Source organism: Cyprinus carpio, chromosome B23 (genome assembly GCF_018340385.1).
Source record: "Cyprinus carpio isolate SPL01 chromosome B23, ASM1834038v1, whole genome shotgun sequence".
NCBI lineage: Eukaryota > Metazoa > Chordata > Actinopteri > Cypriniformes > Cyprinidae > Cyprinus > Cyprinus carpio.
In genome coordinates this window covers 3,146,886-3,174,362 of record NC_056619.1, presented here as the reverse complement: position 1 = coordinate 3,174,362, position 27,477 = coordinate 3,146,886, and the positions used below count along the sequence as shown (strand labels likewise).

Sequence of the window (27,477 nt, the reverse complement as noted above, 5' to 3'; positions counted from 1 at the left end):
TTAGAAATCTTATAATGGGCCATGTTTGGATCTTCCAACCTTACAATAACCTAAACCTCAAAAACAACACAGAAATGGGTCACTGAGCTCAAACCAAGCTTCTGCTATAGCCATTCCAGTCCTCTGACCTGAACACTACGGAAAATGAGAGGAGTGAACTGAAGAGGAGAAGCACCAACATGGAGCTGGGAATCTAAAGGGTCTGGAGTGATTCTGGATGAAGGAATGGTCTCTGATCTCTTGTCAGGTGTTCTCTAACCTCATCAGGCATTATAGGAGAAAATTTAGACCTGTTAATCTGGCAAATGGAGGTTTCAAAAAGTATTGAATAAAAGGGGGCCATTAAGTGTGGCCAATGTGTATTAGAGAAAAACATTTATTTCATAATATTTCCCCCCATTTTAAATATCTTATTATCCAATGAAAGGATACATTTTTAAATAAAAGACCAAAAGGATTAACAATGCAGATTAATTTTAACAGACTGAAGAACAGCTTCTATCTTCAAGCCATCAGACTGCTTAACAATCAGCTATCCTTCATCTAAAACTGGAATACATGATGCTCTTATGTTTACTTTTATTGTACTTGCACTGCCACTTTTTAATATTCCTTCATGTAGCTCTGTGACACTCTACAATGACATTTTGGACATTGCCCTACTCAGGAATACAATCGGAATGTGTGCTGCTCTTAGGATTATTTATTGCATCTGCATTGCCACTTTAATTTTCCTTCATGTAGCTCTGCATCACTCTACAATGACATTTTAGACACCGCTCTACCCAAATAATCATATTAGTACCTCAGGACTACTTATGAATACTTATAACTCTTAACGCTGTCTACCTTTATTGTATCTGTTACTGCCACTTATTTGTATCTAATGCTCTGTCCGTGTCTTTTCTGCCTATGGGCACTGAAGTCACTCAAAAATCTCAGTGCTCTACACGTACATCTATGTCTTTTATGTCTTGTTATTGTGACTGTATGTCTGAGCCTCGTCACAAGCATTTCAATGCCCAGTTTTCCCCAGTGTTAACTATGCAAATGATAAATAAATGCCTCATGACTCTTGACTCTTGACTCACCCTGAAGATGAAATACGTTCTCATCCACCCCTCATCCATTTTCATGCAATCAGATTGTCCATCTTCTATATCACTGCCGTGTGTGTGGGGCTGCCATGCCTGATTTGGGCTTTTTATTTTGCGCACCTTCAGAGAAAGACCAGAGGCCGGATCTTAGCCTTCATCCTCCTCCTCCTCCTCAGTGACCTTTTGCAGCTGCCCCAGTATCTATATATATTGTCAAAAAAAAATTCTTTTACTTTTCCCCCTGGCCTTGACATAGTCATTGTGGACGCTGGATATTTTTATCAGAAAATCTGTAGCCTTCACCTGCAACATCTGATGGTTCTGGAGAGGGTTCTGACACTGAAATACCCACAGATCTCTTCTCATATTTTCTCATCCCCGTTACATCATAATCTTACATCACAATGTGACTTTGCTGCAGCCTGGAACTGAACTGCTGGTTTCGTCTGGCCAGAGGAGAACTGGCCCCCCAACTGAGCCTGGTTTCTCCCAAGGTTTTTTCTCCATTCTCTCACTGATGGAGTTTTGGTTACTTGAAGCTGTTACCTCTGGTTTGTTTAGTCGGGGACACTTAATATCCAGCAATATCGTCGACTTGATTGCACAGACACTATTTAAACTGAACTGAGCTGGATGATGACATCACTGAATTCAATGATGAACTGCCTTTAACTGAAAAATTAGTGTTTACTATTGTCATTTTGCATTATTGTCACACTATTTTCCTATTTAATACTGTAATATTTAATATTTAGGGCTGTCAAATGATTAATCACGATTAATCACATCCAAAATAAAAGTTTTGTTTACATAATATATGTGTGTATACTGTGTATATTTATTATGTATATATAAATACACACACATGCATGTATATATTTAAGAAAATATGTTATGTTTATATATTAAATGTATTTATATATTATATTTAAATATAAGAATATAAATATATAAATGTATATACATGTAAATATTTTCTAAATATATAATTTATGTGTGTGTATTTATATATACATAATAAATATACCCTGTACACATACATATATTATGTAAACAAAACTTTTATTTTGGATGTGATTAATCGTGATTAATCATTTGACAGCCCTATTAATATTGCTTTGACACAATCTGTATTATTAAAAGCATTATATAAATAAAGGTTACTTGACTTGACTGTACTTCTTTTTCCTTTAATGTGTGCAATATTATTGCTTTTCAGTGGCCTTACTGGTGAATCTCTCGGCTTTGGCTCAGTTCTGGCTCCTGTGTGTTTATTGGTTGTCACAGACATAATCACCTACAAAGCTCCGTCCACTCCTGCAAGCACACCTGCCACTGACAACTGACCAGGTGCATTGTTGTTTCTTGTTACTATGGCTACCACGGTTGTGCTTTATTTACCATATAGAAGTTATGGCCTAGTGGTTAGAGAGCTTGACTCACATACAAAGACACACATACAATACTCTCATAATCAAACGTGTTTAAATGATCTATGAATAGACACTAAAAACATTGTACATTAATACCTGCTTATGGTCAGACATTATATTATCACTATTTAATATCTAGTTAATTATCAATGAACATAAAATGGTAGTTAAACAACCACACACAAGTTATGAGAATCCATCATTTATTCATGCCACTTTCCCACTGCAGCTTTGTGCATACAACACATTATCCACAGATAGAATTCCTTCATTCACAGGTTCATTAAAATTAACTATTAACTCAAGTCTGCTACAAAATACAGTGTCGAGAAACAATATAAAATACTCTTTTATTCCCATTTAAAAAGACAACACAAATAAACATTTAATAAAAAGAAAATAGGTCACATTTGTTAAATTAATTCCAAACACAAACATTCATTGGTGTCATTTCCTTGTATGTGAAACAAAATCCCCCAGAAAAGGTAGCGCAAGAATCATGTGTTACATTACGGTGCTTTAACCTATTAAAAAGAAAAAGAAGAAAAAGAAAAAGAGCGAGAAAGGTGTCCAATATTGCTGTTTATTTTTTAATGCTTTCTGCTTCAAATTCTCTTCAGCCTTCAAATTATTTTTTATCAGTTTTTTTTCTTCTGGTGCCTGATCACTACCAGAAACAACCCCAGGCTTTTTGTACCACATACTCCTGTTCTTTTCCTCATTTAGCTGTGAAGCTCTCCAGTCGTGGAGTTATGTGTGAGTCCATCAAAGTGCAGTACAGTCCGGATACTGGGTCTGACTATCTGACTCGGTCACGTCTCTCCTCATATGATTGTCTCAGAGCAGTTCTGCCTCATCGTCCTCATCCTCAGAGCCGGACGGACCCTGACGCACCTCCTCGTACCACTTATTAGTGAGAGTCTTCATCTGAATCCGCCCATGCAGCAGATCTTAGAGAGGAAGGAAGAACAACAGATTACAAACCCTATTTTTTTCATCTAACTGGACTAATCTGTATGAAGGTTTGAGCAGTCTCACCTCTTGTGTGAGTCTACGGGTGAAGAAAGGGTTCAGATACTTGGCATCAAGCCACAGGAAACCCTTCAGATCCTGCCTATGAAAAATCTGAGCTTCATACTCTTCCTCCGTCAGCTCCGACAAATGCTCAGATTCAATGGCATTACCCTGAGAGAGAGAGAGAGAGAGAGAGAGAGAGAGAGAGTTATGCATGTTTGCTCTGTTCCAAAACCTCGTTGCCTTGCATCTTAATAAAAAAATTGTTAGTAAATAAGAAGCCACTAATCTGACATTTGCATCTATTACCCCTCTGATTCTGATGTCCACTATTATGGGCAGATTTATTAGTATCAGTATTTATTAAATTAAATCATAATATTATACATTTTAATTATTAAAAATAATACTGTGTTTATTTATTCAAACATTAAGCATTTCCCCTTTCTTTCTTGATTTAATGATATACCCAAAGTAGCATTATAACTTGGGTATATCATAGTAATAACTTTTATTCTGCATGAGACTTATTCATGAAACATGAGCAGGTTTCTGTGTAAATCATAAAAAAAAATCATGAAAGTGTTTATATTTTCAAAATTAAAAATTAGTAAAAAGAAAAAAAACAGACAGCTGTTCTGAAACACAAACCATTTGTAGTTTTGCAGGCAAACTGATGATACTGAATCTTGACAATATTTACCATAATCTTGAGTTTGTTTGCCCATATAAACAATGGCAATGTTGTGCTAACACTCACAGATCTGTTTTTATAATAGTAAAAACTCTTTTCTTGCAATCTTAGTGTTATATTGTGATATGTTTATCAAAATAAATCTGCTAAAAAATGCAGACTCCACTTCACTGATATTTAATCATTATTGGCGTATGATGAACTTTATTCTTATGCATAGAGACACTGTATTAACACTACATGAAGTAATGAATGAAAAGTGTTTCTGTTGCTACAGAAAAATGTATGAAACATCTGTGTGTTTGACAAACACTGCATCAAATCTTCTTTATCTGCAATAACATACACAAGCATTGCATGAGCGCCACTGTGCAAAACACAACGTTTCTGACTTTACTTCTCCATTTTCAACTCCTTCCCATTAGTGGCACATCTCGCCGTTTGGTTACATCCAGTCACAGACAAAGTCAAACACACTTTTCATCCCGTCAAAACCTGCTGGAAGTTTTGCTAGTCTAGCCTGTTCCTGCTGGTTAAAAAAAAAAAAAGAAGAGAAAATGGGACAACAGTGCTCTCACCATTTTCTCAGTTTTGCTCAAGTTGATATCTTTTTTGTTCTTGCGCCGTGATTGGCTCTCCTCTATGTCCATGATGCGGATGAGGGGCATGGTCCCGCCCCCCAGCAGCAGGATGGTGAAGAGCACGATGACTATGGTGGTGGTGCCGATCAGCTGCCGCTTCTCTATGGGCTCCAGACCCAGATGAAGACTGAGGGCGTACGGGATCGCACCCCGCAGACCTGAGCATCAGCACAGAGGACGTGTGCTTAGATTCAACTACACATGCTGTTTCATAAAGTTTTATGACTATATGGAATTATGTGTATTTCTAAATATACAGATTATCATACAACAATTGACATAAACCACTAAAACTCAAGTGTAATGTGATCACAGCAGTGGGCGTGTACTTCTGAGTCTTCAATCCACTACACATATTCATACAGAGCTTCTGATGAGGGGGTTCAAACAGAACAGAAAACAGCCTGTTACTTCTAAATTATGTTTTTTGATGTAAAAATCTTGATAACATTATGAGTGTACCTCAGAGAACGGTACAAAATAAAAAACAGAGGCAATTCATGACCCCTTTAAGATGTTGTTGAATAAAATGTTTGATAAAAAAAAGTCCATGTCCATGTAATCAACAACTAGCAAAGTAACATGCATAACTGATATGTAAAGTGGATGTTGGATAAAGAAATGTAAATGTTTGAAGCATAAAAAGTGTGACTAGAAGAGGTGACTGCAGTTTACATTCACATTGTCATTTAGCAGACACTTTTATCCAAAGCGACTTACAAATGAGGACAATTAAAATATAAGATTAAAACCCAGTAAGACAAACTTACTTCAAGCATTCAAACCACATGGAAATTAAAATGAATCAGCTTTTGGGTTGTCTTACCGCTGAACCACATGATGAACATCATTTTGGGGGTGATTTTATGATCTCGGAAGAAGTTGAGCAGAAAGGAGAGGGGGAAGATATTTACAGCGCGACCGACAAGAACCAGAACCTGTGACAGGAAAACCCAAACAACTGAGATCTGAATCATGATTTAAAACTGATACACAGTATAATCATCAACTTGTCTTTTTTATTATAGGTGACATCAGATAAAATACCAAAGAGCCAGTGACATATCACGTTTCATCATGATTCATCATATGTTTCATCAGATATTGAACAGCAGAGAGAGCCATAATGCTCTGGAACGAGACAGACAGGTAAAAAACAAGCACTTTGGCGACACCTACTATACACCAGATGACAAACGACAGCTCGAACTTATGAGGAAAACTGAAGATAGACAACCCCAGGAACGCAAACACACACGTTTCTGTGAAATCCAAATACAAAAGAGAAGAGTAAGGTTAATGTTAACAGCAGATACTTCTGTGAAGCAGCAGGTTTGAGAGGAACTCACCGCACATGAAGGCCACGGTTCGAAGAGTCTGCTGCATGAGAATCTGAGTGACTGGCGATAAGTTATGATGAGTGTAATGAGACATGACAATACCGGAGAACAGAATGGCCATGATACCTACAGACAGAAAGAAATCAATTCTAATGAATTTTGTGGCTGAAATCAACAATATTTCACTAATAAAATAGTATTACACATGTCTTTAAACTCTAGGTTTTTAAACTCACCGGAGAGTTTGATGCCCTCTGCAAGACCATACGGCAGGTATGCAAATATAATCATCATCCCAAACTCCAGAGACGGAGTCTTCCTCAGGTCGAAGTGTTTCAGAACCTGCATACTCTCATTCAGAAATATAATCTCACAGGAACTGAGTAGAAATCTGAGTTCTTAAAATAAACACTCATATATACAGACTAGGGAACATATATTCAGTATTACCTAGTTGTTTGTTAGCATGCATATCACTAGAATATTGATTCTTTATTAGTACTTACAAAGCAAATATTAATCCTGTATTCTGCATTACAAAATTTTCTAAATCCCATAATCCTACCGATATGTATATATACAACAGCTCTTTCTGGTCCTCGAATCTGATTGGCTGATAAGAGTGCGATTTTAGAGTGATATCCAAGTTTGTAACTGTATCATAGTGGTACTTCTTACAGTGAGTGTCATGGCGGGCGCCCAAAATAGTTTTAAGAGGTTTTCAGTCAAATATGCAGTTTATTAATAAAGATAACGAAAATTTGAAAAATTGTTTCTACGTTTTCAGAGATGTGAGTTACAGTTGGTCACCGGCTGTTCTGCGTTTATGAAGCCGCAGGAGAGCAGCCTCAACTCGGCCAGATCTGCTGGAATTTACCGCCGGCTCTGATGTCTCTGTAGTGGTTAAACATGAGATGTAATTCATTTTGGGTGAATTTACTTTGGTCTCATTAATCTACTATTTGTTCCAGAGAAGATAGTTTTGGCAAAATCTAAAGTTTATTTAAATTCAATCTGTATATCAGAGCACTGCTTTTGTACTTTTTACTGAACTGCCTAGCAACTTTTATGAGGGCTGTTGTTGTTGTTTATTAAATATTATTATTATTCAATAAATAATATTTTATATAAACATTATTTTATATAAATAATAGTAGTATTTAATAAAAATGTTTAGCATTGAGAAACGGTCCATGTTCGTGATGGTGATTTTAGTTACATTGTTCCACCAGAAGATGGCGACAAGTGACTGTTTTTATGAGTGAGTCAGCAGCAAAGACTTTTATACTGAATAATAAACTCAAACAGAAGTTGTTTAAGTTTCAACAACAGATTGATGCAGCGAACAAATGCACTGAGCAGCAAAATTACCCATAACAGATATTAACGGTACGACAAAGATAATGCTTTCCTCAGCAGACATTCAAACTAATGTATATTGTTAATACGAGAACGATCTGAAGAATGAATGCTGTATCAGATGCAGATACATTAATCACACTGGCTCAGTCCATCTCTCTCTCATAGTACACTACATAATACAGCAAGCTTTTAATACAGTAATAAAATAAGCTTCCAGTGAAGCAACTCAAAGTTCCTTCATTACTAGTTCTAAAGTGAGGTTTTAGAATTAGTAGCGCAGGCTTGGGCTCAGCTGTTAAACTGTCAACTTTAGATTTAAATCTGTGGCGGAAGGAAGTAGTTCTGCACAAAAGAGGGCTTTTAAGACACTCCATTGATATTTTTTTATGTATTTACAAACTCATGCCATTGAACTGTTGTATAAATGCAATATCACACTCGTAGATGTGAGATATTGCTGTATATCGGCATGCTGTGATTACCTACGACACTCGGCCTGAGGCTTAAGTCTGAATCACAGACGTGCCGATTTACAGCATCTCACATCAACAAATGTGATATTGCTTATATATACAGTACAGACCAAAAGTTTGGAAACATTACTATTTTTAATGTTTTTGAAAGACGTTTCTTCTGCTCATCAAGCCTGCATTTATTTGATCAAAAATACAGAAAAAACAGTAATATTGTGATATATTATTACAATTTAAAATAATCATTTTTAAATTTATTATACTTTAAATTATCATTTATTTCTGTGATGCAAAGCTGAATTTTTAGGATTATCATCACATGATCCTTTAGAAATCATTCTAATATGATGATTCATTATCAAAGTTGGAAAACAGTTCTGCTGCTTAATATTTTTTCAGAACATGTGATACTTTTTTAGGATACTTTGATGAATAAAAATTTAAAAAAAAAAAAAAAAAAAAAAAAAAAAGAAGCTATGTTTTTAAAATATAAATATTTTGTAATAACGATATACACTACTGGTCAGTAATTTGGGGTCAGTCATTTTTTTTTCTTTCTATTTTTTTTCATAAAATCAATACTTTTATTCAGCAAGGATGTTTTTTGAATAAATGCAGTTCTTTTTAACCTTTTATTCATCAAATATATTAGACAGCAGAACTGTTTCCAACACTCATAATAAATCAGAATATTAGAGTGATTTCTAAATGATCATGTGATAGACTGGATGTTACATGTGACACTGAAGACTGGAGTAATGATGCTGAAAATTCAGCTTTGCATCACAGGAATAAATTATTTTTTAAAGTATATTCAAATAAAAAAACTATTATTTTAAGTTGTAATAATATTTCACAATATTACTGTTTTTTTCTGTATTTTTGATCAAATAAATGCAGGCTTGATGAGCAGAAGAAACTTCTTTCAAAAACATTAAAAATAGTAATGTTTCCAAACTTTTGTCTGTACTTATATATATATATATATATATATATATATATATATATATATTTAATTATATATATATATATATATATATAATTATAACTTTAATTTAAGTATTATACAATATAAATAATTTTATTAACAAATTATTAATAATATATGCACTCATAAAGTTAATTAATAAAAACCATTAATAAATGTATTAATGTATCCAAATTAATAAATGGTAAATTAACCAATCAACTACCATCCAAAATACATTAAAACACAAAAACTCATTAGGATACAATAGCAGAGATGAGACCAGTGAGTGTGCCCAAAGCCGCCGACCCAAAGAACATCTTCAGGAAGTAGCCAAGAGCCTGCATGAAGGTTTCCCAGCCTGTAGAGACATCCGAGCCCGCAAAGCCCTCCGCTGTGCTGAAATACCAACAACAACACATACATCAACCACTGCTCACATCTACTAACACAATAAAGACTGAAAATGAAAGAATTGTTCCACATTTTAAATCAGGGCCTGCAACATGCACATCCAGACAATATTTACAATTAGAATTTTGTAAATAGTTTAAACACATAAAACAGAAAGCTGTTTTGTAAAATAATTAACTGAATTATGTGCATCTTGTTTGTACCATCCTCTGATTATTCATTTGCCCAACTGATCGTTCCTAATCTTTAACAAATAGCCTGTAGTTGGTCAGCAGGGGGCATCAGAGTCACAATAACATTCCTAGTGTACATACATGGGCACCAACATGTCAAACACTGGAGTGTTCATTTAACAGCTTCCACCGGGAATATTACATCCTACAAAAATTCATCCATTAAATTAATTCATTTGTCTCTGCTCTTTAACCGATAGGAGAAAGCATTTTAAACATTGAACAGATTACATCACAAAATGATAATAAAACCACAATGGTGGGTAGATTTTTTTGTTTGTTTGTTTAATTAAATAATCCACTTATCCATAACTATCTTGACATTATGAGCCAGCCTTATGACATGGATCAATGCACTGGAAATATCCCCCTTTCTTTAAAAGAACAGTTCACCCAAAGGTGAAAATTCTGTCATCATCTATTCACCCTCAAGTTGCTTCAAACCTGTATGAGTTTCTTACTTAAGCTGATAACAAAAATGTTATTTTGAAGTATGTAGGTAGCCAAACAATTGGTGGAAGCCATTGACTTCCATGGTATTTTTGTCCTTTTCACACATCTATACAAGTTGTACCAGGTAATGATAAAGATCAACATATATCTTATCATGCAGGACTAGTAAAAACTACACCCAGAGAGGAATTACTGCTTTCTAGGAAACACACAAACAGCTGATAACAGCAGCTCCACAGACTGATTCATTATGAATGAGATCATTTTACCAACCAACGCAGTCATTATACACGATCACAATGACCACGAGAAACAGCCAGAGTAAACACTCACAATGAGCACAGACAACCCTCGAGCTGAGCCGAGTGGAGACTAGATGAGGAGAGACAAGAGACATGACGGGTAGGGCTGCAACAAACCATTATTTTGATAATCGATTAATCTAACGATTATTAGAACGATTAATTGATTATTTCACTGATTAATACGTAGACTTCGATTGATTATTCAGCTTTTGCAGTTAGTTAAAATATCAAGCTATTTACAATTTTAAATAAATTTTTTGTATTGGTTTTTTATAATGGTATAGAATTTAGTGGATTAATTTTTTGTGATAGTGTTGTGTTAAGTTAATTAGAATTGTGGGTTGTTAATTAATTTCAGCTGCTTTGGTGTTAATAAAATTAACAACAGGTGCACTAGATGGGCAACCATTAGAAACCCCCCAAAACAGGAATGGTTTTAAAGGTGGAGGCCACTGACATTTTTTTTTCCCTACTCATCTTTTTTTATTTTTTTTTTCACTAGTTTTGCATTTGGCTAGGGTCAGTGTCACTACTGGTAGCATGAGGCGATACCTGGACCCTACAAAGTTTGCACAGGCAGTCCAACTCCTCCAGGATGGTGCATCAATATGTGCTATTGCCAAAAGGTTTGCTGTGTCTCCCAGCACAGTCTCAAGAGCATGTAGGAGATTCCAGGAGACAGGCAGTTACTCTAGGAGAGCTGGACAGGGCATTAGAAGGTCCTTAACCCATCAGCAGGACCTGTATCTGCTCCTTTGTGTGCAAGGAGGAACAGGATGAGCACTGCCAGAGCCCTACACAATGACCTCCAGCAGGCCACTGGTGTGAATGCCTCTGAGAAAACAATCAGAAACAGACTTCATGAGGGTGGCCTGAGGGCCTGACGTCCTCTAGTGGGCTCTGTGCTGGGTGGCTTGAGGCATGTAGCTTGATTGGCATTTGCCATTGAACACCAGAATTGGCAGGTCCGCCTCTGGCGCTCTGTGCTTTTCACAGATGAGAGCAGGTTCACCCTGAGCACGTGTGACAGATGTAAAAGGGTCTGGAAAAGCATTGGAGAATATTATGCTGCCTGTAACATTGTTCAGCATGACCGTTTTGGTGGTGGGTCAGTGATGGTTTGGGAAGGCATATCCATGCAGGAACACAGAGACCTCTACAGGCTAGACAATGGCACACTTACTGCCATTAGGTATCGGGATGGAATCCTTGGACCCGTTGTCAGACCCTACGCTGCTGCATTGGGTCCTTGTTCCTCCTGGTGCACGACAATGCCCGGCTTCATGTGGTGATTGTATGCAGTCAGTTCCAGGAGGATGAAGGAATTGATACCACTGAATGTCCCCCACGCTTGCCTGACCTAAATCCAATAGAACACCTCTGGGACATTATGTTTCGGTCCATCTGACGTCTCCAGGTTGCACCTCAGACTGTCCCGGAGCTCAGTGATGCCCTGGTCCAGCAGGGAATACCCCAGGACACCATCCTTTGTCTCATTAGGAGCGTGCCCTGACGTTGTCAGGCATGCATACAAGCAAGGGGGGCCATACAAACTACTGAGTACCATTTTGAGTTGCTGCAAGGAAATTTCAGCTTAATGGACTAGCCTGCTGCATCCTTTTTTCACTTTAATTTTGAGTGTCTTTGAATTCAGCCCTCCGTAGGTTGATCATTTTCATTTCCATTAAACAATGTGGCATCTTTTTATCCCTAACAAATTACCCAGTCCATATCAGTATAGATGTCATGCATGATATTTTTCCCCATTGAGATCTGATGTTTTCAAAGTGTTCCTTTAATTTTTTTGAGCAGTGTATATTCTAACAAATAAATAGGTGAGCACTTCAGCTTTTGAAAGTCATTATGTAATTACAATTATACAATTAATTTATACAAATAAATATGTTTGGCACACAAAATGAGATGAGAGAAACTCTCAGTACTTCATTTTTTGAATATTATTATGTAATTAATTTTTTAAAATTAATTATTTTGGTATATATTAAATTATATATTTATTTTTGGATAAACTATTTTATTCACAACAAAATCTCTTTTAAAATACAGTATAGGGTTATGATAATCAAAAAATTTCTGAGATAGATCAAGCTTTGATCTCTGCAAACCAAACTATCACCTTAATTAAATAATATTTTTTTTCCCCACTAATAAAAGATTTTATCATTAGCAAGATCCACACTGGTGAGCTGCTTTATAAGAGAAAATCAGGTTGTAATTCTAACTGAAAGCGACACTGACTCTGGTTTTTCATGTTTAATACTGTAAGGCATGCTTGATTTATCAATTCTATTGCATAAAGTACTATATAAATAAATGTGACATGACTGGACTTGACTGGAGTGCCGAACTCATGCAAAAAGCCACATCGCTGTAATCAGATGCTTTCTTAACTGCTGCTTTCTCACCCCTGTCAGTTTTTGTTGTGTTTATTTCGTTATATAGAGGAAAGCGAGCAGCATATATTTACATATTCATCCAAATGCCGCTCAGCGGCTTCAGGTTTGGATGTGTTTGCTCTGAAGCGCTGTGTCTTCTCTTGAACTGCATTCAGGAGGGCTGAATTACAGTCTGGTCAAACTGCATTATTGCAGGCTCTTTCATTAGGTCATATGAGATCAAATGACTACTCAACAACAAAAATATTTTTATTATCGACATTGCCGATAATGTCAACTAATTGTTTCAGCCCTAGTGATGGAACAAACAGTATGAGAAAAGAACAAATGAGAGACAAAACAAAAGACGAGACTAGATGAGAAGAGACGAGAGAGAAAATGAGACGAGAAGAGAATAAGACTAGATGAGGAGAGAAAAGAGAGAGAGACAAGGGACAAGATGAGGCAAGAGAGGAGAAGATGCAAGACAAGTGAAGACAAGGGACAAAAGACAAGAAAAGACATGATGATGCAAAAGAGACTACATGAGAATAGACAAGATGAAAGATGTTAAGAAGATGACCAAGAGAAGACATGAGACAAGGCTAGAAGAGAAGTGAAGAGACAAGATGAGAAAAAAGACAAGAAAATAAGAGACTTGAGAAAAGACAAGACACAAGGCGAGATGATAAAAATAAAATGAGAAGAGATGAGAAATATCGAGGCTCGCTGAAATGAAATGTTCAAAAGACTAGCTGAAAAGAGACAAGATGAGTAGCAAAGAGAACAAGAAATGTAAAGAAGAGACTACAAGACAAATAAGACGTGAGACCAGAATGGAAGAGACAAGAGAAATCAGATGATTTGAAAAGAGAAGATAGACAAGATGCAACCATAAGAGACAAGATGGGACAAAAGAAAATAAGAGACTTGATTAGAAGAGACAAGAGACACATAAGACAAGATGAAAAAATAAAAAATAATGAGAAGAGCTGAGAAGCACGAGGTAAAAGACACAAGGTGAGGAATAAGCAGAGAACAAGAAACAGAGACTACAAGACAAAGAAGACGTGAGAAAAGACTAGAATGAAAGAGACCAGAAGAGAGACAAGAAGAGAAAAATAAACAGATGATGTGAAAAGTGAAGAAAGACAAGCTGAGATTAGACCAAATGAAATCAGAGACAAGAAGAGATGAGACTAGATGAAAAGAGATATGATGAGCCAGCAAATGAGATGAGATATGAGACAAGACGTGAGAGAAATCAAAAGGGATGAAATACAATAGAATATACAAGGAGAGAAAATTAGGGGAGAGAAAATAAAAATGATGAGACACACAGAGACTGAAAAAGGTAAAAACACATAATACAGCCACTGCAAAGCCACACTGAGCGACTAAAGATACATGAGTGTCAGTATGTGCTACAGCAGACCACATATCTCACACTTCCTGTTCAACTTGTTTGTAACATGACATCCTCTGGATACATGAAGCTGTCATGTTTGTTCTCATTCATACCGAGAACACCTGTGTGAATCTACGAAAACACAGGTAACATGAGGGTCAAATGTCCCATCAACAAATTCCCTGTACAACATTTAAGAATATTATAAACACGTCACAGTACGTAAGGCCAAGAGCTCCCCGCACATTACCACTCCCTGTGAGGTCAGCGGTTAATGATGTTTTTGATATTCCATTAGATTCAGCAGTTTCTACACAAACGCACACAGACAGCTGTATACAATCCTGTTGCTAAAACAAAACCAGCATGATGGGGTGTATTGCCTAGTGGACTGACATTAATAATGTATGTAAACCTACACAAGCACAAAAATAAGTCATTCAAACATTGTTTAATGGAAGATGTGACACTGTATAAATGTACACATGCATATGAGCCGGTTATAAAGATAGAAACGCTCATGTTATATATGGATCTGATTTAGTTGTGCTCAGCAAATTCAGGATTGGCCCAGCCGCACTGATCCAAATCCACAGTCGTAATCTCCAATCATTCAAGAGCTTTCGAGGTGTTGACACATGTATCAAATGTTCCGTTACTGCACATTATTATAAAGGAACCATATTTCCTGGAACTCAAATAATGAGCTTGACGTGTCCAAACACAAGAAAAGAGTTTTGACAACTAAAGGCATTCAATTCCACACATTAGTCACTTTGTGTAATTTCTTACAATGTGTCATGTGTAAGTGGATCTAACGGCTAATTTAAGAACAGGGCTTGCAAGACCTCCACAATAGAGTGATAAATGACTAAGCAAACAGGTCAGTTAAGCATCATATTTTTTTGTTTTTATCATCTGTTTTTCTCTAAACTGACAATGTTAGTATTTCCACCCTCTCTGATGCTTGTTTTCCAACTTTAAACTTATGATTTCTGTATGTAAATGACCACTTTTATGATTGGCTGGCCTCAAGACTATTAGTTTTCACCTCCAAATCAGAAATACAAAAAGTAAAATAAAAAAGTGTGGAATATTCAGAATTTAAAAAATGCATCACAATGTCACATTTAATGAATATTTTTAGTATATGAAGCTCTTGCTGGTGCTGCTGGAAATAATGTGGACTAAACAAACACCCATACAATTAATATATACATCTGAAGAAAGCATTATTTATTTCAATTTGACTGGAATAAAATAATTTTAATTATAAAATTAAATTGCTATGGTCAATATTATTAGTCCTCTTAAGAAATGATCTGTTTGATTAGCTACGGAAAAAACACTGTTGTTCATTGACTTGCCTAACTAACCTAACTTGCCTAATTAACCTAATTAATCCTCCAAGCCTTTAAATTACACTGTAAACTGATGATTACAGGTGCTGGTCATATAATTAGAATATCATCAAAAAGTTGATTTCACTAATTCCATTCAAAAAGTGAAACTTGCATATTATATTCATTCATTACACACAGACCGATATATTTCAAATGTTTATTTCTTTTAATTTTGATGATTATAACTGACAACTAAGGAAAATCCCAAATTCAGTATCTCAGAAAATTAGAATATAACTTAAGACCAATACAAAGAAAGGATTTTTAGAAATCTTGGCCAACTGAAAAGTATGAACATGAAAAGTATGAGCATGTACAGCACTCAATACTTAGTTGGGGCTCCTTTTTCCTGAATTACTGCAGCAATGTGGTGTGGCATGGAGTCGATCAGTCTGTGGCACTGCTCAGGTGTCATGAGAGCCCAGGTTGCTCTGATAGTGGCCTTAAGGCGGGCGTACACGGTGCGATTTTTGCTGTCGTACGAGTTCGCGTGCGATTTTTTTCCATCGTGTGGAAATCGTGTATGCTCGTATGGTCGCGGCTCGTATCATGTGCGAGGAATTACGAGCCGAGAAGAGTGCCTTACGAGCACTTCCCGACCTCCCGATCATTTTTAAACATGTTTAAAAAGTTTGTGAGCTATCGGTTTGAATTCATGACATGTGTGCGGTTGAACGAGCTGATTTTTTGATCTATCTGAAGTTGACCAATCACGAACTAGGAAAACCACAGAAGAAAGACGAAGACGGCAGTGCCACAGCGAATGTGGAGTATTGACCAAGAGGATAAACTCGCTGAACTCTGTCAGGAACAGCGAGCGCTGTATGATGTTTCTAGCAGCGTGTACCATGCTTATTAATTCTCTCCCTCTCTCTCTCTCTCTCTCTCTCTCTCACACACACACACACACACACACACACACACACACACACAAATATGTAGTTTAGACGTATCGGTTTTCTATACTGTACAAACTGTAAGTTATATTCTATCCCCATACCTATATCCATCACGGAAAAAATGCATGTTTAAAATTTCAATTAAACACCGTTTGGTATTTTTTTTTTTCAGCCATTTGGTTTAAGAGGGCATAGGAAGTGTCCTCATAAACCATGTTTACGTTGTAATACCCATGTCATTATAGACATTTGTGTCCCCATAAACCATATACAAGAACACACACACTAGGGTGACCAGACGTCCCGGTTTCGCTGAAAAATAACCTGTATGTGTAGGAAACAGTCACGGCTCGTATCAATATTTTATATGCAGTTATGAGAGAGGGAGAGCAGTTATATTAGGCGTGTTCGACTTTATGACATTAAAGTACCGCGAGAGCGATTCGAATGCATTGGATCCTTGTGCTCTCTTATCGCTCTCGCGGTACTTTGATGTCATACAGTGATCATTCTGTGCAGCGCTTGCTCTCGCGGTACTTTGATGTTTCGTGCGATTGCTTCGGAAATTAGCAGGTCGTAAAATCATGTCGTATACCACCTCATCCGTACGATTTTTAGATAAACTCACTCGTGACGTGTGCGTGGACATACGATCTTCCGACCATCCGAATTCGCACCGTGTACGCCCGCCTTTAAGCTCTTCTGCGTTCTTGGGTCTGGCATATCGCATCTTCCTCTTCACAATACCCCATATATTTTCTATGGGTTTAAGGTCAGGCGAGTTTGCTGGCCAATTAAGAACAGGGATACCATGGTCCTTAAACCAGGTACTGGTAGCTTTGGTACTGTGTGCAGGTGGAAGTCCTGTTGGAAAATGAAATCTGCATCTCCATAAAGTTGGTCAGCAGCAGGAAGCATGAAGTGCTCTAAAACTTCCCTGGTATACGGCTGCGTTGACCTTGGACCTCAGAAAACACAGTGGACCAACACCAGCAGATGACATGGCGCCCCCCAAACCATCACTGACTGTGGAAACTTTACACTGGACCTCAAGCCAATGTGGATTGTGTGCCTCTCCTCTCTTCCTCCAGACTCTGGGACCTTGATTTCCAAAGGAATTGCAAAATTTACTTTCATCAGAGAACATAACTTTGGACCACTCAGCAGCAGTTCAGTCCTTTTTGTCTTTAGTCCAGGCGAGATGCTTCTGGAGCTGTCTGTTGAATGCGACAGCTGAAACCCATGTCTTGCATACGTCTGTGCGTAGTGGTTCTTGAAGCACTGACTCCAGCTGCAGTCCACTCTTTGTGAATCTCCCCCACATTTTTGAATGGGTTTTGTTTCAAATCCTCTCCAGGGTGCGGTTTCTTGCTTTACACTTTTTTTTACCACATCTTTTTTCTTCCCTTCGCCTCTCTATTAATGTGCTTGGACACAGAGCTCTGTAAACAGCCAGCCTCTTTTGCAATGACCTTTTGTGTCTTGCCCTCCTTGTGCAAGGTGTCAGTGGTCGTCTTTTTGGACAACTGTAAAGTCAGCAGTCTTCCCCATGATTGTGTAGCCTACAGAACTAGACTGAGAGACCATTTAAAGGCCTTTGCAGGTGTTTTGAGTTAATTAGCTGAATAGAGTGTGGCACCAGGTGTCTTCAATATTGAACCTTTTCACAATATTCTAATTTTCTGAGATACTGGATTTGGGATTTTCCTTAGTTTTCAGTTAGAATCATCAAAATTAAAAGAAATAATCATTTGAAATATATCAGGCTGTGTGTAATGAATGAATATAATATACAAGTTTCACTTTTTGAATGGAATTAGTGAAATCAACTTTTTGATGATATTCATGTTATATGACCAGCACCAGTAGTATCTTTCAAATCAACTAGTAAAATAATATGAACTGTCATAATGGCAAAGACATAAAAATAAGTTTAGACTTGAGAAAAAGAATTGTTAAAGCTCACAAAGGAGAACAAGCATTTACACGTTTATCAAAGCGTTTTCAAATGCCAAGAACAGCCGTGAGAAGTATTATCCAGAAGTTTGAAGAAACCCACACAGTGGAGAACAGCGGCAGGAAGTGAAAGATGTCAAGAACTTTGTAAAAAAAAAAAAAAAAAAAAAAAGAAACTATTGAGAGAAGTTTCTGAAGACCTAAGAACAACTGCCCAGACATTAGTGAATGATTTAGTCAAGTCTGGGATTGATATCTCAAAGAATGGACTGGAATGGACTGTGTGTTTGCAGACTAAGAAAAACTCCTCTTCTGAAGAAGAGACACCTCCAAGCTAGACTGAAGTTTGAAGGACAACCTGGAGGAAAAGTATGCATACTAGAAACGTGTACTTTGGTCAGATGAGACAAAAGTAGAGCTCTTTGGCCATAGAAATGTTGCCTATGTTTGGAGAAAGAAGGCACAGGGCCTCAACCCAAAGAACACCATCTCCAGAGTGAAACATGGCGCTGGGAGTGTAATGCTGTGGGGATGTTTCAGTGTGTTTGGACCTGGGAATCTTGTCAGGGTCCAAGGAATCATAAAAATGGAAGACTACGAGAAGATTTTGAAAGACAACCTCATGGAATCTGCAACAAAAGATGGTTGCGATGTTTTGTCTTCCAGCATGATAATGACACAAAGCATACCTCACTTCGGATGAAGAACTACCTCCAATTGAGCAAAGTGAACATCCTTGACTGGCTTGCACAAAGCCCAGATATGAATCCAACAGAAAATGTGTGTGGCACACTGAAGACCAGAGTCCATGCCAGGAGACCAACAAATCTAGAAGAGCTTGAGAGATTTGCTAAGGAGGAACGGTCTGCAACTCCTCAGGGGACATGCCTGAAACCTGCTGAGAACTACAACAAATGTCTAAAGGCTGTTACCAAGCAAAAGGGATGCACCATTGACTATTATCATCAGAGGGCTAATAATTCTAACCTGGAGACCTTTTTGCTGTGTTTAATTGTGTTTAAAAAAAACAAAAACATTCTCTCTGTTAAACAGCACTTGGGAATTATTTAAAAATAATGAAATATTTTATAGGTGGCTAATAATTTTGTCCTCAACTGTATATAAATGTTCCTTTTGGCTTTTTCCTTTAGGTAAAATTTTATAATAACTTTAATTAATAAATCATTAACAAACATTATGTAAGGCTTAACGAATCATTTGCTAATATATTCACATATCTAGAAACATGAAATAATGTCCTTGTTAAAGAGCAGGTGAGATGGGTTTTTGAAAAATCTCTCTTTTGCAGTTTATAACGTAGCTATCCTTAAATGAAAACAATCTGCAAAGTTGTTAATCAAAAAAAGTGCATGATAAATAAAGATATTGTCTCTCAAAAGAGAGAGTCGGTTCTGAATCGCTGTAACGAATCGTTATATGTTCGACTCTTTTGCCTGTTACCGGTGTACGTCACTGGGAACACATTTGCATAATCCCCGCCTGCCCGCGAAATACGAACCGAGTCTGATCTGCCCACAAACACTTTTGCTATTAGTGCGTTTACATCATGTTGAGAAGACGCGGTGTTCAAGGATACCACAGAAATACAATTCGAGCCTTTTGTTGTGTGCTTGTCATTTTATCAAGAACTGCTTCTCTAATCTGGGCTTTTATCTTCGTTGGCTTCTAATCTTCTTGATTTGGACTAACAAGCTCTCTGAACCACCACCTGTAACTAGTACGATTGATACGTTAGGTGTACATTTTCAATTGAGTGCTCAAAATATAATTTTTTTTGTGCCAATATGTGATGTATACCTAGTGCAGCTTTAGGTTTGCAGGTAAAGCACGATATTACTGTCTTACTGAAGTAGTTCTAAAAATTTGCAGTGAACCTAAGAATATGTTGATTATTGTAGACTGATGTTGTTCTAATTACTTTGTTTAATAATAAAGAATGTAGTGTAGCACACAGACTTTATAATAATTGTGAAACTGCTGTTAATTGTGCTGCATTGGCAGTTACAGGGTTAATGCGGGAGAGATGAGTGATTTCGGCTGGTGCTCCTGTGATACAACTGTTCTGCATGGTGATTAAAAGTTAAGACCAAGCGTCTTTTGTCTGTCGTTCTTCAAACATTACAGTAGACATATTTTGGTTTACAAACTGTATTGTTTAATCACTCGGCTAACGTATCCACCTAGTGTTCACAGTTTAGCAGCTAAACTTTAGCTGTGGGCACGATTCGCTTGCATAAGTGTTTTTGTATTTTATGTCATTATAAGAACGGATTGACTATATTATTGTTTTTTATGTAAAGGTGCTTTGTCAATGGTAGCACTGGCTAACTGGCTCAAGGACTCATCTCTGTGCCAATCAAAACAGGTTTGGCCAGCTGACCAATCAGAGCAGAGTAGGCTTGAGGAAGGGAGGGGCTTGCTCCGAACTTGCTTGAAACGAATCATTTCCTAATCATTGGCAAATGACTCTAATATTAAATGTATATTCAAAGAAAATTACAATGTTTTCTGACCTTAGATGCATTTAAACCTGATGTAGGGGACTCCAATACAATATTGGGACACTTTAAAATACCATCTGACCTGCTCTTTAATGTTTACTGATAAATTTATTAAACATTACCTAATAATTAAATTTTCATGCAAATTAAAATGCTTACAAATCTAATTACATTTCTAATTCATATGATCATGCACATCTTGAAAATCTACAATTGATTTTAACAGATGTTATACAATAATTAAAAGCTTTTGCTGCTGTTGAGGTGTGATACGGGTTGGTTAGGGACAGGTTTGGTGGTATGGGTAGGTTTACAGGTTTGGGTATAAGGGGTCAGCAGTGTACAGGGGTCAATTTGATTACTCTAAGGGAACACAATTCAATCTGTTTATATTGCATTGTTTTGATAAATGAAGTATTTATTAACATTTACAAATGGTCTAAACTTTAGATTGGGTACTGCAAAAATATGAACAAATAATTAATAAATGATTTAAGATGCGCAAATAGTAGAAGTCTACACAACAAACAAAGACCAAATATATAACCTTTACAGGCTGATTATAAGTTAATGAATATATTAACATGAAGAATTTGTGAATGACTAATTAAGCTTTATTTTCACAACATTTGCAAATGTAAAAATAAGCATTAGTTAATAATTGAACTGAAGTTTAATGACATTTGTAAGCATTCAAAAGTAAATTAACATAAACTTGTAATCATTTTGTAATTTCTGTTAAAACCATTTGTAGATTTTTTAAATGCATTGAAAGTTTAATGTAAACATTAACTAATGATCCGTTAAGCATTATATAATGTTAGTTAATGATTTATTAATGAAGCTTTTAATCATTGTAAACCATCTGTCAAAATCATTTGAAGATATTTAAAAAAAAAAATGCATGAATTGAGTAAGATACTGTTAAGATCCTGTTTGTTATTTTGGCTATGCCCTCTCCTGAAACTTTTTTGCTTTGTTTCTGTTATTCCTTTATGTAATAAATCAAATTTGCAGTGGATCTTTAAGTGGTTGGCAGTGTTTTTTGAGGCTGGGACTGGGATGAGAGGCTTCATGTGGACTTTCCTTTCATTTTGTTACATATTCCTCAATTCCCCTAGATTAATTACAAAATGGGATCATAACAATTGGGGGCTCATCCCGTGCATGTTCTGGTAACAACTGATTGTGGATCTAATTTTCCTCATGTAGGTAAGTTTTGTTTGGCTGCTTTGAACTTTAGTGAGTGAGGAAATTCCATATTGTTTTTGAGGAAAAATGGAATTCAGTTTAGTAAAGTTCTCACTGTCTCCTACGATAGAGGAGTTTAATCGTTGTAGAAAAAAAGATCTATTAGAGCTAGCTGACTTTTACAACATAAAGCTAACTTCTAGAAATGCAAAGAAAGGTGTGATAAAGGATGAGTTATATCGTAAATAGGTAGAGGCAGGTAAGGAAGCAGTGCTTGATATGTGAATATATATTAAGTAATGATAAGTTAAACATTATATAATGTTTGTTAAGGATTTATTAATAAAAGTTATTATAATGTGTTCCCAATAATGGTATTAAAACAATGTGCCTAAAGCATACGCACAGTATCAGATATTTAGTTTTGCACATTTAATATGGGTATTTCTGTATGTGAAAGCAAATTTGTCTCTCACATGCTGCCAGAACGGTTTATGTTCTCCTTCGTGTGGTCATAAATCATGGGATGTGGAAGCAGAAAATGAGCAGAAGGCTGAAACCGACAGAATGAGGATGTCTGCAGGCCACAAGGCCAACGGCAGCTTGGCCACAAACTAGAAAAGGAAAAAGTGCCTGACACACTTACACGGAAGCCTGCTGAGATACAATGTGTGACCAGTTTATGGGTGAGATATCAGAGACAGCAACCAACTCCTGCCACACAATAGTTTCTCCCAAATGTTGCTGGTCGAGGCTCAGCCAGATTGTCTGTGAACCTCCCTTGAACAAGTCTGCATTTAATTACTGCTTTTGCTACTTGAAATGCATGACTTCTGTATGGAAATGACATCCCTTATGATTGGCTGGCCTCCACATCTCATTAAAGGGGTCATGAAACCAAAATTCCCTTGATCTTTTGAAATATATGAAGTCACTGTACTACATAAAAACATCCTGTAAGTTTCAGAACTTTCTTGTTACTCTAAAAACAGCTTTTATTGAATCCAGTCTGCCAAAACAACAGCTGGTGGAATGTTCCACTCTATGGCCCTGTGTCCACCAAACCATTTTTAGCCAGCTGAAAACACCAGGCACTCTGTTGAAAACGCCCAGCTGCGAGCGTTTTTTTTTTTTTTTTTTTTTTCAGTTAGACGCTTTGGTTGCTATGATACGCAATATCCGCTAAACTGTTTATTGTATCTGATTTGGTAGATAATTTGTTTCTGACTAAAATGTTGACACAATGTAGAGTACTTGCTCTAGTCCTTGCTTTGGATGGAGGGGTGGTTGAACCACGTAGAAAGAAAGGACGAACCCGCCGGTGTGTGTGGGTTCATGAGATTTTGGGCACGCGAAAACAGCTCGGTGAGTATCTTCGTTTGGTCCAAGAACTGAAGTTGGATGGAAGCCAGTTCAAGGAGTATTTTCCCCGCCCCTTCTGCACTCTGATTGGTTAGCTGACTAGAACGTGACAGTAATTAGCACAGCATTTTATCCAAAGTTGAACATTCTTCAACTCTCAGCGCGAGAAATAAACGCCGAACACAGCTCCTGGCATTTTAAAAAACGTGGCGATCCCATTGAGAACAACTGAAAAAATACGCTAGCCGGGAAAAATGCTTTGGTGGATACAGGGCCTAAGATGTAATAGTGTGGATTAGAGGTCAACCAATATGGGTTTTTCACTGGCCGATGCCGATGTTTAGAAATCAGGGTAGCCGATATATGATGCCGATTTTTTGGCCGATATGTTTGCCCAATTTTCTATTTTTCCCATTCATCTCATAAAAGTAAGTTTGAGCAAATAATTATTGCAGGGTACAATATAGTAATAGTAGTAGTAGCCCAATATAGAGTAATAATACATGGCTCAAAACTTAAGCACCTTCTCAAAACAGTTCTGAAGCACGCTTTTTGTTTATGTTCACTGACAGACACCCGTGTTTCCCACAGACTGCAAATGAATTCTCTGCCAGCAGTAGGCACTGTATGAGTGAAGATATAGCGGTTTCCCCGGCTGTAATCAAATAAGCGCTGCTCACAAACGCTACTTTATCAGGCATTACAGGAAAGACAAAATGAAAATGACATCGAAGCTTTTCTGAAGTCAGTCGGTTCTTTTCAAAGATGCATTACAAAAAAACACCAGCGCTGCATTTTAATTTTGAAACGTGAAGCGCTCATTTTATTCAACGAAGTATAAGCCCTATGGAAAATCTATTTGTGGCACTTTTGATATAGTGATGAGCCGTCACAAGTAACTCAATGTATAGGAAACACTGGACACTGCTATAAGTCAAACACGACTTTAAGGGGAAGTCGTGGCCTAGTGGTTAGAGAGTTTGACTCCTAACCATAAGGTTGTGGGTTCAAGTCTCGGGCCGCCAATACCACGACTGAGGTGCCCTTGAGCAAGGCACTGAACCCCCAACTGCTTCCCGGGCGCTGCAGCATAAATGATACTAGGGGTGTCCATGGTTAACCGATTGACCGATTAACCATTAAAAATTGCGTTACCGAGTGAAACATTTTGCTCGGTTAAGTGGCGTCAATGGCGTGTATTGAATTTAGTTGTAATACATTTTTTGCACCACTAGAGACCGCCAGAGCGCTCCCAGACATTTGTAATGTCCACAAGAAGAAGTCATGACCAGTTTTCTAATATGAAGCGGGCAAAGAAAAGTACAGCGTGGGAGCACTTTAAAAATGGGTGTAGATAAATGTTGTTGTTGTACGCATTTATTTGACTGTTTCTTTGCACAAAGTTTCTAAAAAAAAGTGTGCTATAATATGACTGCATTAAATTCTAGGGCCTTGTTCACAGGCCGCAAAGGCAAAAGTCAGTGACCTACTTTAACTGCTCTGTCCTTACCACTGCATGCGTTTTATTTCTATAAATGCGTTTCAAATGTGGTCCAACCAGTTATTAAAGGTGTTAAAAATGAACTACCCCTTTTTGTGTGTCTGTATCTCAGGGTTGCGGCACGCACACCAGAGTTTCAGTTAGAAAAAAATGGTGCCGGTCAAAGTGACCGGCAGAGATTTCGTTTTCCAGACATTTTGATGATATGCCGGTCAAGTATCGCCTCTTAATTAGTCAAGTTGAAGAAAACTGGAGGCAGGCTATGTAACTTAAAAAATGACATAATCAGGCCGCCGAATGCAACATGTTTATTAGCCTAACTTTCAAATAGACGGAAAAAACATTTTCTACTATGGTTCGCTTCTTCATTCGGATCTATTTGCGATCCATTCCATTCTAAACAAACAAAGCAGTTTATATGCTTCGTCCTTGTTTCATTATTCATTAAGATAATAATTCATAAATGCACGCATAATTATCAGTGAACTTGATAAATGTTGCAGATATGTTTTACATGCATGCACAAACAAATGCCTTTCAACTTATGTGTGCAGAATTCAGAATAAAATGAAGTGCAGCAATTTGTACAAATAGAGAGTCTAGGTCTACTATAGGTGTTGTAGCCATTAAATAAGCTTATTTAGTTTAATATTTGTTAAAATATTATAATGTTATTTTTTAATTTATGTTGGTTATGAAAAGTGAACCGCACGAGTAAGATAGGATGCGCAATATCGAGAGGCATGGAGCGGGTCAGATGTGATTTTGACCACTTAATTAAGATTTGTTTTGTAGAAAGACTTTTTTGAAGTGAATTTCATTTTGTATAAATTGTATCTTAATTTTAATATTTTTTTTTTATCAACCAATTGCCTGGATTTAATAAATAAGAAGCAAATATAGCAGACGATAGGCCTAATCATGCAGGTGCCCTCGCGGTCACTTGCATTGCTCGTGAACTGGAGCGCATCTCATCCTAATTTAACGAAACTCAGCGTAGGCCTCACAGACATGAAATATATCTTAAGAAAGCTTGAAATGTCTTTTAACAATTTAAAACGAAAAGAAATAGGCTACTCTCTGATTATGTAATCCATGATGTGCATTTCTCTCTATAGGCGCGTTCACTACGAAGATGGCGATCTTCAACTTAATAAACTAAAAATAATAACCCTGGCGCACACTATGGTTAACCGAGTATTAACCGCTAAGGGCCTCGGTTAACGGTTAATGAAAAACTTGAAAACGTGCAGCCCTAAATGATACCCACTGCTCCAGGTGTGTGTTCACGGTGTGTGTGTTCACTGCTGTGTGTGTGCACTTTGGATGGGTTAAATGCAGAGCACGAATTCTGAGTATGGGTCACCATACTTGGCTGTATGTCACCTCACTCACTCACTCAAATAGCCGTAGTGATAACAAAAATAAATATTTCACACATATTACACAGCCTGCTTCTCCTAACTGCTTAAGTGTGCACTGGCCACAAGTGATGTCATTGTGGAGGATATTGCCAGACCTACACACACATTTCATGAGGAAAGTTAACATGGATGTTATAATCAGCACAGAAGTTTCTCTGGATTGGACGTGTTTCTACTTTCACATGCAAATGACTTGTTGCATTTATGAATATGATAACTTTCTGGCATCAATTCTACTCGGTTAAACGTAATTACGCCTTCGAAACGGGCTGTTTTGCCCTGCCATTAGCTGAAGCTGTGTGTGAACAAGCCGCTGCTGCAGAGTGTGAGCTGCTCCGTCTCTCACGCAGCCTCAGAGGGAGTTCCACAACAACGCTTAGCTGCCCGCCGGTGTGCCTGCCTATAAATCAGCCTAATAGGCAGCACAATCAGCCGATGCAGATTAATTAAAAAATGTCAAAAAAAACGCAGATTAATCGGCAGGCCGATCAATCGGTAGACCTCTAGTGTGGATAAACCCCACCTCCACAGAAGAAGATCAACGCCTGCTTCTATATCACTGCTGTTTAGCCCCGCCAACCGATTCTATATCACTGCTGTTTAGCCCCGCCCACCGATTCTACATCACTGACCGTTTAGCCCCGACCACCGTTTACTGCCCCGCCACTGATTCTACATCACTGCTTGTTTAGCCCCACCCACTGATTCTATAATAACTGCTGTTTAGCCCCGCCCATCATTTTACCACAGATTCGTTTACAAACAAAGCACAGTTTGACGCAGGAATTTCAAACTAAAAGAGTATATTGGAATATATTGGATTTAACAGTAATGTTGCAACACAAGTGTGAGTAACTGATTTTATTACGTGGTCACTATTGCTCTGTCTGTTATTACAGATCGTTTAATATGTATTGAGTATTTATTCGGTTTTAACCTACATCACAGCAGCGTCCATCTATGAGAATGTGGGCTGTCAAACATACACA

General features: G+C 37.3%; 1 protein-coding gene across 1 annotated transcript in view; it reads right to left on the bottom strand.

Annotated features, from left to right (window-relative positions):
- Positions 1-2,716: 2,716 nt before the first annotated feature.
- Positions 2,717-27,477, bottom strand: part of slc9a8 (solute carrier family 9 member 8) — a 40,330-nt gene continuing 15,569 nt past the window's right edge. The window contains 8 exon segments of the mRNA XM_042750869.1: positions 2,717-3,481; positions 3,569-3,715; positions 4,817-5,037; positions 5,706-5,817; positions 6,059-6,141; positions 6,229-6,345; positions 6,456-6,561; positions 9,288-9,420. Of these exon segments, the coding sequence (XP_042606803.1) occupies positions 3,368-3,481; positions 3,569-3,715; positions 4,817-5,037; positions 5,706-5,817; positions 6,059-6,141; positions 6,229-6,345; positions 6,456-6,561; positions 9,288-9,420 (1,033 nt within the window). The 3' untranslated portion in view covers positions 2,717-3,367.